Below are 17,105 nucleotides of genomic sequence, written 5' to 3'. Positions count from 1 at the left end.
GCCTATGAGCTATCTAAATAGATTCAACCTCGTCTGCAATGACCAGCATAGTTTCAGGCCTGGTAGAGGTACAGAATCTGCAATAGCACAGTTTACAAAAACAGTTTTAGAAGCACTAGAGGAGAACAGCTATGTAACTGGCCTTTTCCTAGACCTGTCTAAGGCATTTGATACAGTTGACCACCAGAATCTGTTACATAAGTAAGGGGAGTGGTTCTCAAATGGTTTCGTTCATATGTAGAAAACAGAGGACAGTCAGTAGAGATCACACATGTCTCCAGTGGATCAAAGTACATTGAGAAACATATATCTGATCCACAAAAAAAAAAAAAAAATATATATATATATATATATATTTTTTTTTTTTTATATTGGGGTCCCTCAAGGAAGTGTACTGGGCCCAGTATTGTTTCTGGAGTATATAAATGATTTCCCACAACATATCAGCCATGGAGAGAAGATATTGTTTGGTAATGACAGCAACATAGTAATCACAAGTAAGACACCAGCACAATGCTGGAAAATTCTACTGAAGTGCTGAGGGATGTTCACAAATGGTCTCAGGAAAACAAAGTAACTCTCAACATAACGAAAACAAATACAATATGCTTTAGAATGAACAGAAAACAGATTTCCTTAAATTTTAAAATAGATAACATCTCCATAGATAATGTACCTACAACAAAATTCTTAGGGTTGCACATTGACAGCCAAATGAAGTGGAATGAACATGCTATGGAACTCTCGAAAAAGATATCCACAACATGTTATGCACTTAGAGTCCTTTTATCGGCATGCAGTAATGAATGTTTGAGAACAGTATACTTTAGTTATGTTCATTCAGTAATCAGGTATGGTATTATTTTCTGCGGGAACAGTGCTCAGAATTTACAAAGAGTATTTAAAATGCAAAAGAGAGCAGTAAGAATTATAACGAGAATCAGTAAAGAGGCCCACTGCAGAGAACTTTTCAAAATGTTAGAAGTTCTAACTGTTCCTTGTGAATTTATATTCCAAACCATAGTGTACATCAAGAAAAATATAGAAAATTATAGCACAAATAGCAGTTTTCATAACGATAGTACAAGAACAAGTCACTGTCTTCACCTAGACATGAAGAATAAACATAAGACTCAAAATAGCTTCTTGTATGAAGGTGTAAAACTGTGTAATAAACTGCCGCAGAAAGTAAAAGAAACAGATAACATGTACTGCTTTAGGAAAAATCTTAAATTGTTTCTACAGGAACACTGCTTTTACACTATAAATGAATTCCTTAGTACAAAATGATTGTAAATAACTTGTGTTTCACAACATTTAACCACATGTAACATTTTGATAAGGAGCAAAAATGATTGTAAACAACTCATATGTCACAATGTTTAACTACATGTAACAAAAAACTGTATAAATATATGAATGTACACAAACTGACAACATCCATACATTTTAAAATGTCCACGGATGGCTATGTAAATAAATAAACCTTCAGTGCATGCATGAAATTCTTCTCCATGATTCATGGACTGGACTGTGCATTGCTGTGTCTATAAGTAAAAAAGTCATCCCAATATTCTTCATAGAAACAGTCAGTTTCGAATAATATTGTGCCACCTTACACTAGTTCATGTGAGACCCAGCCAAATGCGAAATTAACAGTGCTTAGATTTAGCGAAAGGGCTCAATCTCGCATACAATGAGGTAGTTCATGAAGTGGCTTCAACCAACTTTCTGTTCAAAATATTTGCATATTGTGTTCCTGCATATTTTCCTAATATTACCTCTTTACATATTTGTGTTGAATTAATAGCATGGTACAAAGTTTCAGTGACTCTATACGTATTGGCCTTTGATGATACGAGCTGCAGGAAATAACAACAGTGTGACATAATTCATCACTGACATAAGTCGTCTCAAATGTCTTGTGAATTATTTTGCATTTTTGTTTTGTGTTGATTGTTCTTTTGTGTTAACTGATGTAACACATTGAAGAGTTCCCAGAAATACTAATTTTTTTTTTTTTCTTTAACTGAAATATTTTGTAACTAGTCTGGCCCTAAACAATTGACACACCTTTTACTATAAATTTATTTATTGTCTTTGGATCACGCTGTTATAAAATTTTAAATCAGTCCTTCTATATACATTTCCTTTCTGCTTCATCTCAAACTGTGGTAAGTCAGTTTTCAACACTGTAAAATAAATAAACTTTCTTAAAACCATAAGATCACTTAGTTCTCTTTTCTTATACTTCTTCTTTTCTTCTTCTTCTTCTCCTCCTCCTGTTTCTTTTGATTAGTCTTGAACTGCAATTTATTACTCTGTATTGCAATTTTACAATAAAAACATGGGCTGTCTTGATAATATGTCTGTTCTGCTATCATGTTCATTTCCTGTTGGTTAAAAGTTGCCTTGTCTGGTACTGTGAATGGCCACCTTAAATCAAAAAGACGATACCACTTGTCATGATTTGCATTAGCTTTACATGAAACAGTAAGAAATACATTTGTATCAATATACTGAATCATAAATATCACAAATGCATTTAAATATGAGTATTTTCTCTCTCCACATGAATGTTAAGGACAGCACTGTCACCAACACAAATTTGTGGCATTGGAGTTTCTTGTCACTTTTAATGAACGTCAGTAACTTTGGGATCTGCCCTGAACACTTCTACAGTTGACTAATATTATGTTTCCATTTTCTTTTTGTGATCTGCAATGATGTTTACTTCACTTCTTAACAACTACAGGTGACCCCTACATGGCTCCTACTTGTAGCACGTGTAACTGCATGGTTAGTATAAGGAAAATGATTCTCTAACATAAAACATCCTCATCTGCATGCCACACATGAATAATAGTTTGCGAAATGTCGTGCATGCCTGATTGTTTATGGGGTACCCACAGTTCTTCACCAGACGAAGCAAGTTAAGAAATCTGCACCGAAGGCCTTCATAAAGTAAGCAGAACCTCTTGTGTAAGCCTTGAACTGTGCTCCAAACCAGATTGCCAGAGCACTGGGAATGATGCTACAAATAGTGAGCTGTGCTTTTATCCCTGTGGTAGGGATAAGGAGCCTTAACACCCTTAATCTGTCACTGAAAATAGTTGAGGATGGGCTTTGAGCCCAGACAGTAAGCACCATGGAAGCTGATACGAGCCACAGCCTGCAGCTTGTTGCACCCAGTATGTTCAGTAGATGTCAGCAAAGCCACCTCCGCATCTCAGATGCATACAGGTTCCACACTTTACTTCGTTCCCAATCTAGTTGATATTCCTCAAGCAGCTTCATCATACACCTAACATTGGAGCTCCCAAGTCAAGAACACATATATAACCTATTCCTAGAGATCTACATCCTCACCAGTCCACTATTCACCCACAGTTGGGGCCAGCCATGGCAGCATCAGCATTCACAAGAAATTCACGGTGCTACATCTGATGCCCAAGAGACCCATGGAAACGACCTAAGACTATCAGCTGGAGCCAGTGCAACGTTTAGCTGCTCATGAATGTTGGACAATGACCCCTGTACTCATACACAGAAAGCATAGTCCTAGACATGTTTAGCTGGTAATTAAATCTAATTATCATCATTTGAGTTTGAGTTCATTCACATCATTGTCTGGTACCAGAATTTTCACAAATGTTACTGCTGAAACTTATATACAGTTCATTAATTAACAAACCGAAGATGATATTCTGCTCTTGGAGATCAAGTAGTTCTATTTTTGTCTTACAGCCTCACAACGCAACTTCCAAAAGAACTTTCTTTCAGTCTTTACTGCTAATAATTTAAAATTCAGTACAATAATGGAAATTCCTGGGTGGGGCATTATGTAAAATAAGGGAAAGGCAACCACTCACCTATAGTGGATCCGTGTTGGAGCACAAAACACATAACAGAAAATTGTATTCAAACTTTCAAGCACTAGCTGTTTTTCTAGATATAGTACACACATTTATACATGCAAGTACCCATGGCCACCGGAGTGTGCATTTGGGTGTCTATGTAGTAGTGTGTGTGGGTGAGTGTACTGTTGCTAGAAAAGGAGCTAGTGCTCGAAAGCTAGTGTGAATGCTGTTTTCTGTTATATGTTTCGCTGATCCATGCATAAATCTCCTGTAGGTGAGTGGTTGCCTTTCCTTATTTTACAGATTTAAAATTCAGTTTAATTGATAAATCAGCCATTACATATGACTGAAAAAAGCGCTTTCGTCTATAGGTGTATGTGAGAATTTTATTTTGTTTTGCTATGACTCATCTTCATTTCCTGAACAGCAAATACCACTTACGTTTATGCTTTGCTCACATTGACGTAAAAACTGTTATTCAAATGCTTAATCACAAGATCCATACCCAAACCCTCTGCACTATTTTATTATTAAAATCAAATCATTAACATATATCAGGTAATGGAAAGAGCAAGTGAAGAACATAACAGCTTTTCCCCATGAATTCCACACAAACACTAAGCAAAATAATGCAAAGATAAAGGCAGCAGAGCTGTCACGTTCAGTAGACGTGTTGTCCAAAACAATTTGCTTTTCCATTATTGTGGAATTGGCTAATGCTCCATTTCTTATGACACTATTGTTTGACAGCCACATAACTGATAGATCTTTTTGGTGTAAACATATATTGCGTTGTGCCTGTTCAGAGTGTTTGCTTTGCTATCCTCTTGGTAGGACTGATCAAAGGAACCCAGTTTCCAGGTGATCTATCATACAAGGGCGTGTTAAAAAGTAATGCCTCCAAATTTGTTATGTAAAAGCTTTTGAGGATACAGTGTACTTATAAATGGTGGAAAAATCCAATTTTTTTATTACTTTATTAAATTCTGTAGTCTTTCCTGATTACATTGATACATACATTACAGGGTTTCAAATGGAAAAATTACCTACCAGGTGTACAAGTTCGCTTCCACCGTTTGCCAGTAGGTGGTGACAACAGTAAGTAGCGGTTGAAAGAAACAGATCGCACACGTCAGGCAGTTGGCTTGGACCTTGGTCAACGTAACCTCATTCAAACATTAGTTGATTTGTGTCTGCATTATAAAGTTGTTCTTGATTGAAAATGTCAGTTTACGAGCCTAATTCTTGTCATTTGTGGGAGGTCTTACTGTTTTGTTTCAATATGAAGAAAACAGTGGCCGAGTCTCATCAAATGCTCTCGAGTACGTATGGTAAGGACGCTATGAATGAAAGAAGGTGTCATGAGTGGTTTCAATGCTTCAAGAACCGTGATTTTTAACGTTGTAGACCGGCATAGTAGTGGAAGAGAGAATGTTTTCGAAGATGCAGAATTGGAGACATTGCTGAGTGAAGACTCACGTCAAACTCGAGAAGAATTGACACAATTAGTGGGAGTGACACAGCAAGCCATTTCAAAACGTCTCAAGGCTATGGGCATGATTCAGAAAGAAGGAACTTGGGTCCTGTGTGAGCTGAAACCAAGAGATGTTGAACAGTGTTTATGTGTTTGTGAGCAGTTGCTTCAGAGGCAAAAACGGAAGGGATTTCTGCATTGCATTGTGACCGGGGACGAAAAATGGGCTCATTATGATAACCCTAAATGCAAAAAATCATGGGGATATCCCGGCAGTGCTTCTAAGTCAACGGCCAAGCCGAATATACACGGCTCGAGGATCATGCTCTGCATTTGGTGGGACCAGTTTGGCATTGTGTACTACAAGGTGTTAAAACCAAGTGAAACAATCACAGGTGCTCATTATCAAATGCAATTAATGCGTTTGAGCAGAGCATTAAAAGACAAACGGCTGCAATACAGTGAGAGAGAGGCACGGTAAAGTGATTTTTCAGCATGACAACGCTGGACCCCACGTTGCAAAAGAGGTCAAAACATGCTTGGAAACATTAAAATGGGAAGTCCTACCCCTCCCGCTGTATTCTCCAGACATTGCTCCCTCTGACTATTACCTGTTTAGATCAATGGCACGTGGCCTGGCTGATGAACACTTCCGATCTCATGAAGAAGTCACAAATTGGATCAATTCGTGGATCACGTCAAAAGATGAACAGTTCTTTCGGCACAGGATTCGTACACTGCCCGAAACATGGGAGAAAGCAGTGGCCAGCGATGGAAAGTACTTTGAATGATACCTGTGTAATCAATTTGTTTCATTAAAGCCTCAAATGTTGGGGAAAAAAACGGCGGAAGCAAAGCTCTACATCTTGTATATATACCAAATTTTAAAGTTATGGTTATGTATGTTGCCATGCCCCCTTTATTTGTGTTACAGAAACCAGTATTATTTCGAGAAGAGCTGTGAACTTTCTGTTTCCAGTGATTATATGATGAAACATTGTATATGTTGGTAACAGCACAGGTTTCTAGTGTCTGTAAATGATCATCTTTGCTAGTACTTAATTTTGTTTCGCTGAAGCAGTTTGTTCATGTGTTACTGAAGGTTTTGTTGCCCAAGTGCTACATATATTTATGGAAGTACATGTCCTGTAGTGTATAATAAATACAAACTATGCCATGCATCAAGAAATTCAATAAAAGGAAATTTCATGGTAACCAGTTCACAAACAAGGCAAGCCACACTGTTGAAAGTAACCTACGTATCAGTTCTTCAGGGAAGAAACTCCCATGTGCCATGCCTCCTGGTGATTCAGATTTTTGTTTTAACAGTGACTCTGTTTGTAGTGGATTTGTTGTTGTTGATGTGGGCATCTTATCTTCTTTGATAAAGGAAGTGGCAAAATGTAAACAATGTGATGGTGTAGGCTGTTTGGAATAACTAAACAACAAAGTAGCAGGAAGGGTTAAGTGTCAAAATTAGTTGTTCTGTGTAGATCCTGCAATAAATCTACCTCGAAAATGACTTCGAACGTTATGCATAATTCATGCGATGTGAATTTGAAGTTGAATTTGAAGTTAGTGTATGCAATGGATACAATAGGAAAAGGAAAAAAGGCTGCTCAAACGTTTTGTGGTTTGATGGACCTTCCGCCTCCTCCCAGTAGGTTCAGGAAGTACATAAAAATACTTTTAGGTGCCTTGATGGTTGTGTTTAATGGATCTATGAAATGTGCAGTAGAAGCAACTGTAAATATTAGCGGAACCAGGGACATTGCTGTTGCACTTGATGGGACATGGTGACGTTGATGACATCGTTCCTTGAATGGTGTTGTTAGTGCTACATCTCTGGAGAATGGAAAAGTTGTTTATGTTGAGTGCTTGCCACACCTGCCATGGCAACACTGAAGGACATGTTGAACATCAGTGTTCTAAGAATTATGATGGATACAGTGGAGATATGGAGTGTGATGGAGCTCCAAAAATATTTCAGAGGTCAGTTTCCGTTTATAACATCAGATATACGAAGTACCTAGGCGATGGGGACTCTAAAGCTTTCAATAAAATTAATGAGTTTAATGTTTATGGTGATACCTTGGTAACAAAACTGGAGTGTTGTGGACATGTGCAAAAGAGGATGGGTGCTAGATTGAGGAAGCTATGAAGAGCAATGAAAGTAAAGTTGCTATCTGATGGAAAATCTCTGTCTGGCGAGGCAGATTGACAGAAACTGAAATAGACCTTCTTCAGAGTTATTATGGACTGGTCTTTAGATGAACTGCACCTCTGAATGATGATACAGCAATGAGAAAAGCTGTATGGGCCACCTACTTTCATAAGTTGTCCACAGATGACCACCCTGTTCACGGACTTTGCCCTAAAGGGGCAGATTCTAGGTGTGGTTACCAAAAAGCAAAAGAAAGTGGTCAAATATACATTCATAAACATTCTCTTCCTGAGCCTGTTATGAATGAAATAAAACCAATTTTTAGAGACCTGAGTGACCTCTGTGTTGCCTAGTAAATGTCTTCATGGGGGCACTCAGAATACAAATGGAAGTTTCAACTATTCCATATGGGAAAGATTACCCAAGAATGTTTTTGTAGGACTAAATACATTAAAAGTTGGTGTACTAGATGCAGTGATATGTTTCAATGATGGAGTTATTGGAAGGTTGGAAGCCCTGAGAAATTTAGGCATAAAATGTGACTCTAATATGGAATATCAATTGCGTGCGTGTAACAGACAACGGGTGCATGAAGCTGAAAGATTCGTTCTTCGAGTTACCAAAGAAGCAAGAAGTGCTGAAAGTAATGCCAGGAGGAAGCTTGAAGATGAAGAAATGCTGCAGGATGGAGGCTATGCTTCAGGAATATTCTGAGACACAGTTTAATAGGACTCGTACCATCATTCGCAATTTACTGCAAAATTGTATTTTTCAGAATTCAGGTGCAAATATTTCCTGAAGCTTATAAAGCATTTCTCTAATTTTTTTCTGTAACTTGCAAATAGTCCATACTTATGTAGTAGACCTAAGCTTTATTGCAGGATCAACTAAATTATAGAAAAATTAACATTTTTATTAGGAAAAAATTATAAAAATTTAAATGTAAGATGTGATATTTTTCTATCCTTGTAATATATGTATTAGGTGGAGTTAAATGAATCTAGTACCTCAACCATCATGTCATGCATGTCTGGTAAAAATTTGGTCTCCTTCAAATGTATGATATTGTATTAAATGGTACCCCAATTTGAGGAAGTATTTTGGGGAAAAAAATGCATCAATTTCTTTGTAATATTTTAATAACCCTAAGCAGATTCAAAAATAGTCAGAATACTTCTAATTTGTTTAGAAAGTGTGCTGAATTACCTGATATCAACAAAAAATGTGCAAAAGATTTACTTAATAAACAATGTCTGAAAGAAATAGGTGTTGATTTTTACATAATAGTGAGCCAGAAAAGTACCCTGTGTCCTTAAGGAGTTTAAAGAAAACAAACATTCTGCATCTTTATGCGTCATGTCTCAACGTAGTCACCCAGGCGACAAAGACATTTCTCCCAACAAGAGAGCAGTTTATTGATAACATCACTGTACAATGTTTGACTTTGTTAATGAAACCACTTCACCTCTGCTTACATTGCTTCATCACTTTCAAAGTGAGGTTCTCAAAGGTGTTCTTTAAGTTCTGTAAACAGATGAAAATCAGGTGGGGCCAAGTTGGGACTGTATGTAGGATGGTCAGTGACAGTGAGCACAAGGTGCCAGATTGTTGCGTCTGTCGCACCGCTGGTGTGTGGTTCTGGCATTGTCATGCTGAAGGAGAAGATGCTCTGTGTGTGGACAAAATCTTTGAGTTCATGTTTTCAGTTTTCTGAGGGTCTGCCATGCACCGACATAGTTACGTCACACGCTACCATGTTAGACACTGCAATTTGGAGCCCTGTAGTAACAGAGAATTGCAACTACTGTCAGTGTAGTGGGAAAGCCTAACGAATAATATGCATAATGTGGAATACCTCAAGTGATACTGAAAACAGGATAAATATATCTAAAAACACAGATGATGTGACTTACCGAACGAAAGTGCTGGCAGGTCGATAGACACACAAACATACACATGAAATTCAAGCTTTCGCAACAAACTGTTGCCTCATCAGGAAAGAGGGAAGGAGAGGGAAAGACGAAAGGATGTGGGTTTTAAGGGAGAGGGTAAGGAGTCATTCCAATCCCGGGAGCGGAAAGACTTACCTTAGGGGGAAAGAAGGGGTATACACTCGCGCGCACGCGCGCGCGCCCACACACACACACACACACACACACACACACACACACACACACACACACACACACACCCATCCGCACAGACACAAGCAGACATTCTTTTCACCACTTTTCAGCACATCCTCTGGAGTGGTACAGGTTGTGTTTTGGTATGGTGGGTTCCACTCCATACATGAGCTGTCCCGTGGCTGATAGGTATGCCAGCTATTACCTTACAAATACTAGACGTCACTTTTTTTTATGTAATTTGCTGTAGTGGACCTGCTATGCAGTGCCACTAGACCATGACATGTTCCTTTTGTCAGTGGACATTTACACCTTTCCCAGGGGTTGGTGCTGAAAGAAAGTTCCAATCCATTCTAGCTACTAAAACAACGTAGTGGCTTTTATGATAACTCATATGTATTATAAGTGAAAGGTTTCCCCCATACATCTTCATTTACAATTGTGTGTGAAACAGATTTCTCTTAATTTATAGCTCACAACAGATCACATATTGATATACTCACTTGACATGTCAGACTGACTGTGCTCATGTATAACCTTCAATTATTGTGCCACTGACATTATTGTCTGCTCCCTTTGCTCTGAGACTTCAAGACACTGCCAAGCTGCAACGCCAAAGCATAAACAGCCCTCTGCAGCAAGTAGAGGCACTCACTTGCCGTCACACCTTATCGGTGTTCTGAGCTGATGTCTTTTATACCCATTACCACATATGCAAACTAGAGTGCACACAGTGGAATGTTCCACACTTAACAACTGCCCAAACAAAGTTTCCAGTTTCCATTAAAATCTTTTGTCAGCCTTAGTGGCCAGAAGTGGAACGTGTTATACTGCAGAATCGACATGCTTCACCACATCTTGTGTATTACTCTGCCTAGTAGTTGACCAAGATTGGTGATATTTATTACATAAACGTCTCACTAAGGTATTATTGTGTGTGGAGTTCTATCGTCTTCTTCGACGATCAGTCACAAGTCTTATTGAAAAACAAAAGGTAAAAGATATGCAGATTCTAATCTAATCAGATTCACAAAAATACTATGGGATTTGGGATATCCAGTACAAGTTATTGACAGATTTGTAAAGTGTGTTAATTAACAACTGTGTGTGAAATTGTACTTAAATCATTATGTTTATTGTCATAGTTGTGCTTACAAGTAATTAATGTAGATTGGTAAGGCAGCTATAACAAAGGCACTTTTATCATTACCTATTGCTGAGATCGCGATCTACCCTTTTTAAAATTTCAGCAGCTATATATAACATAAAACTGCAACTTTAATTATAAAAATTTAAATTTCTTATTGTTTCAGCTGAGCATCATGCACTATTTAGAGGAGACTAGACCTCAGCGACCTCTTATGCCCCAAGATGTCCATAAAAGAGCGAAGGTTTGTTGAAAATATGTTACATGAAGTTCTATAAATGTGGTAGAATGTTGTTTGTATCAAGTCAAGGTTTGTCATATTTGAAGCTTTTGGCTTGTACTTGTAAAAAGTCAGGTTAATATCTATTACTGCAGTTCTTTTTTTTTTTAGTCAGATACACTGGATATTTTTCATTCACAATAGTCGTGTTGTAAACATTTCAGTTGTTAAAATTTCCTAAAAAGTTAAAACTGTGAGCTGAACCAGGAGTTGAACCTTTTCTTTCTGGGGCAGTTCTTACCACTGAATCAGGAGCACCCATGCCCAGGGCAAGGGTGCCCCTTGCTTTCAGGGAAAGGAAAAAAAAGTGTACTCGGGTGTTGTTCTTTCAAGAAAATGATTTAAATGTCAGTATTATATAGGTTTTAAATAGAGTTGGAACTGTAACTTTCTTATACGTGTTTACAAGTCACCATTTGTCTACCAAAACATTAAAAATACTCCACACCTCCAGATCTAGGCTCCCTCTCCAAAATATCGTAAAGGTGCCCTTGCTCTGAATGGGCTATCTGCGAAGACCCATCCACACAGCTTCAGTTCTTCCAGTAGCTCCTCCTAGCTTCCAAACATCAATCTTCATAGTATCTGTGAGGTTTGGAAGGAAAGCTATGTTGTGGATGGGTTGGGAGCCATGCTGAGATAGCTCAGTTGGTAAGAGCATTGTTAGCAAAAGGCAAGGATGCAGATTAGAGTCCCAGCCCAGTGTACATTTTTAATTTGCCAGGAAGTTTCAAAACAACACATGTTCTACTGCAGAAAGAAAGATTTATTCTGGATTTAATTTTTTAACACAGTATCAGTGTCACACAACTAATGACTGACTGTGATACCGTTAAACTAAGCTTCATACTTTTTTAAAAAATTTACTACCTTATTAATATTTTTGGTTTTATATAAAGATGAATTCGTATGTTGACGGTCATGGCAAAGGGTGGGGACTACGATACAAACTTTTATAGGTGGGGACATGGAATGCTAAAACGGCATTGGATGACAAATTGCACAACCAGCAATATGGATGCAGTCACCTTACAGGAGACTAGACAGTAAGATAAAGGCATACAGAAGCGAGAGAGATACACCATATTTCACAATGAGACCGGAGTAAGGAAAGGACAACTTGGAAAAGGAATAGCAGTCAACAGTAAACTAGTGCAATGCTGTAGTTAAATATGAAGCAATCAGTGAAAGACTCTGCTACTTGAGAATCAATGGAAGGTTTAAGAAATTTGCATCTTTACCATACAAGCTCCTGTAGAATAAAAGGGTGATGAGGAGGGGGACTCTTTTATTGAAGTGGTTGAATAAGTGCACAGTGCGTGCTGTGATACAGCATGAAGAGAGTGATAAGAGATGCAAATGCAAAAGTTGGTACTGCATCAGCAAATATATCTCTGTGTGGACTATACACTCTGCACAAAGAATCAAATGACAATGGGTAAAATCAAACAATGAAATAAAGAATATCATGAGAAAAGATGACAAGAGGCAGCACACTAAAAGGCAAAATGGATGTAAGTCTCTACTGGGAAATGAGGAAAAAATAAGTTAATACGAGCTGCACTTACAAAATAGATTTAAAGTTGTACAAGAACAAAAGGAAGAAGGAAAAGAGAGGCGGGGGGACAAGGAAAAAAAGCTAGGAAACAAATACACGGTAATTGAAATGCGAAGAAACACCTGTGGACGCAAGAAAGGAATGGGAGGGATAAAATGTCATTCAATGAAGAATACACAGAGGTGACAAAAAAGAAAAAGAAGTACAACAGAGGAATTTAGGTAACAGCACCTCACAGAATAGAGAAGAATTCACAAAGACAGCAAGAGAAGCCAGGAAATCAATAGGAATAGGAAGGGGAGAGGGGCAGTACATCAACAAGCAACCAGAGAAGGCTGAAGAAGACAGAAACAAAACGAACAATGTAAAACAGTTATATGGATGTGTAAGATATTTTAAGATAAAAATTGCAGGGATGGCAAACAGTAGAGGTGACTTGGTGGCTGGCAAAGAATGGAGCGTGAACTTATGTGAGGACTATTTCAGAGGACTGTCAAATGTGCCTGTGGGAAAAGATGTGACTGAGTAAAGTAAGACCAATGAAAGACCCAAACAAAAATTGCAGGAGCCTACACTAAATGGAATGGATAAAGTTCTGGAACAAATGAAGAACAGTAAGGCTTCAGTAACCTACAGCACGGCACTAGGACTACTGAAGCAAGGTGGAGAAGCATGTAGCAAAGTAATGCCTGTATTCATCAGTGCTGGAAAAATGAAGAAAGACCCAAGGAATGACAGAAAGCAGTGATATGTCCAATTTATAAGAAAGGGAAAAGAATCAAGTGAGAGAATTATAGGGGTATAACATAACAAGTTTGTTTGTGTGACCATCCTCCGCAGCAAGTATATAAATACTTGAAGAGACGAGATACTGGCAGAAGTAAAGCTGTGGGTACCGGGCGTGAGTCGTGCATCGGTAGCTCAGTTGGTAGAGCACTTGCCCGCAAAAGGCAAAGGTCCCGAGTTCGAGTCTCGGTTGGGCACACAGTTTTAATCTGCCAGGAAGTTTCATATAAATACTTGTTTTGCAAATCAAACTGCCTTTTCCTGCTGCTAATTATTTTATTCAATCCATACGTGTTTCGCCTTCTACTGTTTTAAGGCATCATCAGTGGGATCTATAATGATACAGTTTTGTTAGTTATAGATTGTCAAACAGTTCACTTAGCGATTTTTTGTAAAAATGTAATTACTTATGATTTTCTGATCTGCGTTTCCTCACATCTGGTCTAGAGGTTGCACTACCACTTTTATCACTGTTCTGTATTCACCTCTTCGTGTTTTCGCCCTCCACACACTGTACACCATGTTTCTCACTCTTTTTTTGTGGTGGACTATCGTTCTTCTGTTACTCGATACTACTATTTCGTCATACACTTCTTTTCACAGTGTAAATATTGCGACTCATTACGTGTTTCATCGTCTTTGGTATGTTTACCTATGTGTCGCCAACCTAACAAAGTATATGTTCGTTTCTAACTTCTGTTTATGCTGTTTATACCGTGTGTGTGCGTGTGAGTGAGTGAGTGAGAGAGAGAGAGAGAGAGAGAGAGAGAGAGAGAGAGAGAGAGAGAGAGAGAGAGGGGGGGGGGGGGGAGATAGAGCCTTTTTTTTTTTAAGGGGGGGTGGCGGTTATTACATTGAGCACTACTTTTATATTTATCCTTTTTGCGAACATTATTCTATTATTTTATCTATTAGTGTAAATAATGAATTGCTTGGCATGTGTACTTGGTCATTCAACAGGATTTTCCCCTCTGCTTTGGTTTCATGTATGTGGTAATTTTCTTGCATGGTCAGAAGGTGCTTTTTATTGTTGATTCTAATTATTCTCATGTCATCTTCTCTAGTGGTTGGTTTGTGGTCATTTTCTCTTAGGTGTTCTGCAAATGTGGAGTGGTTTGTCCCATATTTCCATGCCCTCATGTGTTACTTGTATCTGACATCAAATGTTCTCCCTGTTTGCCCTATGTATGTGCCTCACAAGTGTTACATTGTAACTGGTATATTAGTGTGCATATTTCCTTAATCTGTTCATCAGGGAGTTGACTAACAAGGTCGAAAAGCACACAAAAACTGCTATATAAAGAATGGAAACAGTTCATAGAAGAAAAATCAACCAACTCAAAAAACTCCAGTCTCAACATAATACCTTCCATAAGAGGTCGAACAAGCATAATGTAGGCAGTCTTTTTAGTAGACCTGTTGCATTTCTAAGTGTTCTGCCAATAAGTCAATCTTTGGTTTATGAAATGGAAAGTGGCCACTTGCCATATAGAGGAGATGCTGAGTTGCAGATAGGCACACCAGAAAGACTGTTCCAAGTAAAGATTTCAGCCTGTAAAGCCTTTGTCAAAAATAGATCACACACCACACACACACACACACACACACACAGAGAGAGAGAGAGAGAGAGAGAGAGAGAGAGAGAGAGAGAGAGACGACTGCAGTATAAGGCAACTGAGTGTGGCTCCAGTTGCCTTAGACTGCAGTCATTTGTTTTTTCCGGCCTGCAACTGAGCGTCTCCACTATATGGCGAGTGGCAACTTCCCTTTTCATAATATTTTTACATTCCACCCTGGATTTTCCATTGTTTCAGTCTGTGGTTTGCTTTCCCTGCAACATTATCTATGTAATTGTTGCAAGTTAAGTTATACATAATTGTAGTCCCTAAGTATTTAGTTGAATTTACAGCCTTTACATTCGTGTGATTTATTGTGTAACAGAAATTTAACGGATTCCTTTTGGTGCTCATGTGTAACCTCACACTTTTCATTATTATTATTATTATTATTAGACATAGTGAGAGAGCAGAATGGGGCACTCCGCGGAACTCACGGACTTTGGGTGTCACTTGTGTTATACGTCTGTACGCGAGATATCCACACTCCTAAACATCCCCAGGTCCACTGTTTCTGATGTGATAGTGAAATGGAAACATGAAGGAACACGTACAGCACAAAAGCATACAGGCCAACCTCGCCTGTTGACTAACGGAGACCGCAGACAGTAGAATAGGATCGTAATGTGTAATAGGCAGACATCTATCCAGGCCATCACACAGGAATTCAAAACTGCATCAGGATCCTCTGCAAGTACTATGACAGTTAGGCACGAGGTGAGAAAACTTGGATTTCATGGTTGAGCGGCTGCTCGTAAGCCACACATCACGCCAGTAAATGCCAAACGATACGTCACCTGGTGTAAGGAGCATAAACATTGGACGATTGAACAGTGGAAAAACGCTGTGTGGAGTGACAAATCACAGTACACAATGTGGTGGTCCGAAGGCCGTGTGTGGATGTGGTGAATGTCCGATGAACGTCATCTGCCAGCGTGTGTAGTGCCAACAGTAAAATTCAGTGGTGGTGGTGTTATGGTGTGACTGTGTTTTTCATGGAGGGGGCTTGCACCCCTTGTTGTTTTGCATGGCACTATCACAGCACAGGCCTGCATTGATGTTTTAAGCACCTTCTTGTTTCCCACTGTTGAAGAGCAATTCGGGGATTGCGATTGCATCTTTCAATGGCATCAAGCACCTGTTAGTAATGAACGGCCTATTGCAGAGTGGTTACACGACAATAACATTCTTGTAATGGACTGGCCTGCACAGAGTCCTCACCTGAATTGTATAGAACACCTTCGGGATGTTTTGGAACGCCGACTTCATGCCAGGCCTCACCGACTGACGTCGATACCTCTCTTCAGTGCAGCACTCCTTGAAGAATGGGATGCCATTCCTCAAGAAACCTTCCAGAACCTGATTGAACATATGCCTGTGAGAGTGGAAACCGTCATCAAGGCTAAGGGTGGGCCAACACCATAATGAATTCTAGCATGGAGGGTGCCACGAACTTGTAAGTCATTTCAGCCAGATGTCCAAATACGTTTGATCACATAGTGTATGTTCGAAGACCCTATTACAAATTAATGTTAGTAGTATATGTCTGTAATTCAGGATATTACTCCTATTTCCTTTTGTGAATATTGATGCGACATGCATAACTTTCCAGTCCTTAGGTACGGATCTTTCGATGAGCTAAATATGAAGTTGTTGTATTGGCCTACTCTGAAAGGAACCTGATATTCAATCTAGACTGGCGGTCTTGCCTTGATTAAGTGTATCAAGCTGGATTTGCTACACTGAGGATACGTATGTCTTAAGTTGCTCACGTTCAGAGTTGTGAGAGGCCGACTTTAATGATTTGGTGTAATCAAAGATCTTTTTGCCCAGTTGGTTTTTGTCCAGTCTTGTTATGTGTCCATAGAATTTGAGCCATTGTTTCTGCGTTGTGTCCACGATATTTTCGGTGTTCATGTAGAGCTCCTTGTTTTTCCTATTCTTCCAAGTTTCATCAGTAGTCTTCTGGGGTTCCAGAATTTTTATGAGAATCTTCCTCTCCTCCCTGTCAAGTTCTTCCAACTGTTCCTTTTTACAAATAGTTTTATGTTGTTGGCAACCACAGAAGACGTAATCCATATTTGACAAATAAAA

General features: G+C 38.8%; 1 protein-coding gene across 1 annotated transcript in view; it reads left to right on the top strand.

The window, feature by feature from the left end:
• Positions 1-17,105, top strand: part of LOC126480700 (probable maleylacetoacetate isomerase 2) — a 51,758-nt gene that overhangs the window by 6,398 nt on the left and 28,255 nt on the right. The window contains exon 4 of the mRNA XM_050103944.1: positions 10,938-11,015. Coding sequence (XP_049959901.1) covers positions 10,938-11,015 — 78 coding nt within the window. The remainder of the gene's footprint in view (positions 1-10,937; positions 11,016-17,105) is intronic.

The sequence above is a fragment of the Schistocerca serialis genome, chromosome 5 (genome assembly GCF_023864345.2).
Source record: "Schistocerca serialis cubense isolate TAMUIC-IGC-003099 chromosome 5, iqSchSeri2.2, whole genome shotgun sequence".
In the NCBI taxonomy this organism is placed as follows: domain Eukaryota; kingdom Metazoa; phylum Arthropoda; class Insecta; order Orthoptera; family Acrididae; genus Schistocerca; species Schistocerca serialis.
The sequence above is the reverse complement of the archived record's forward strand: the minus strand, read 5'-3'. Positions and strand labels throughout refer to the sequence as shown.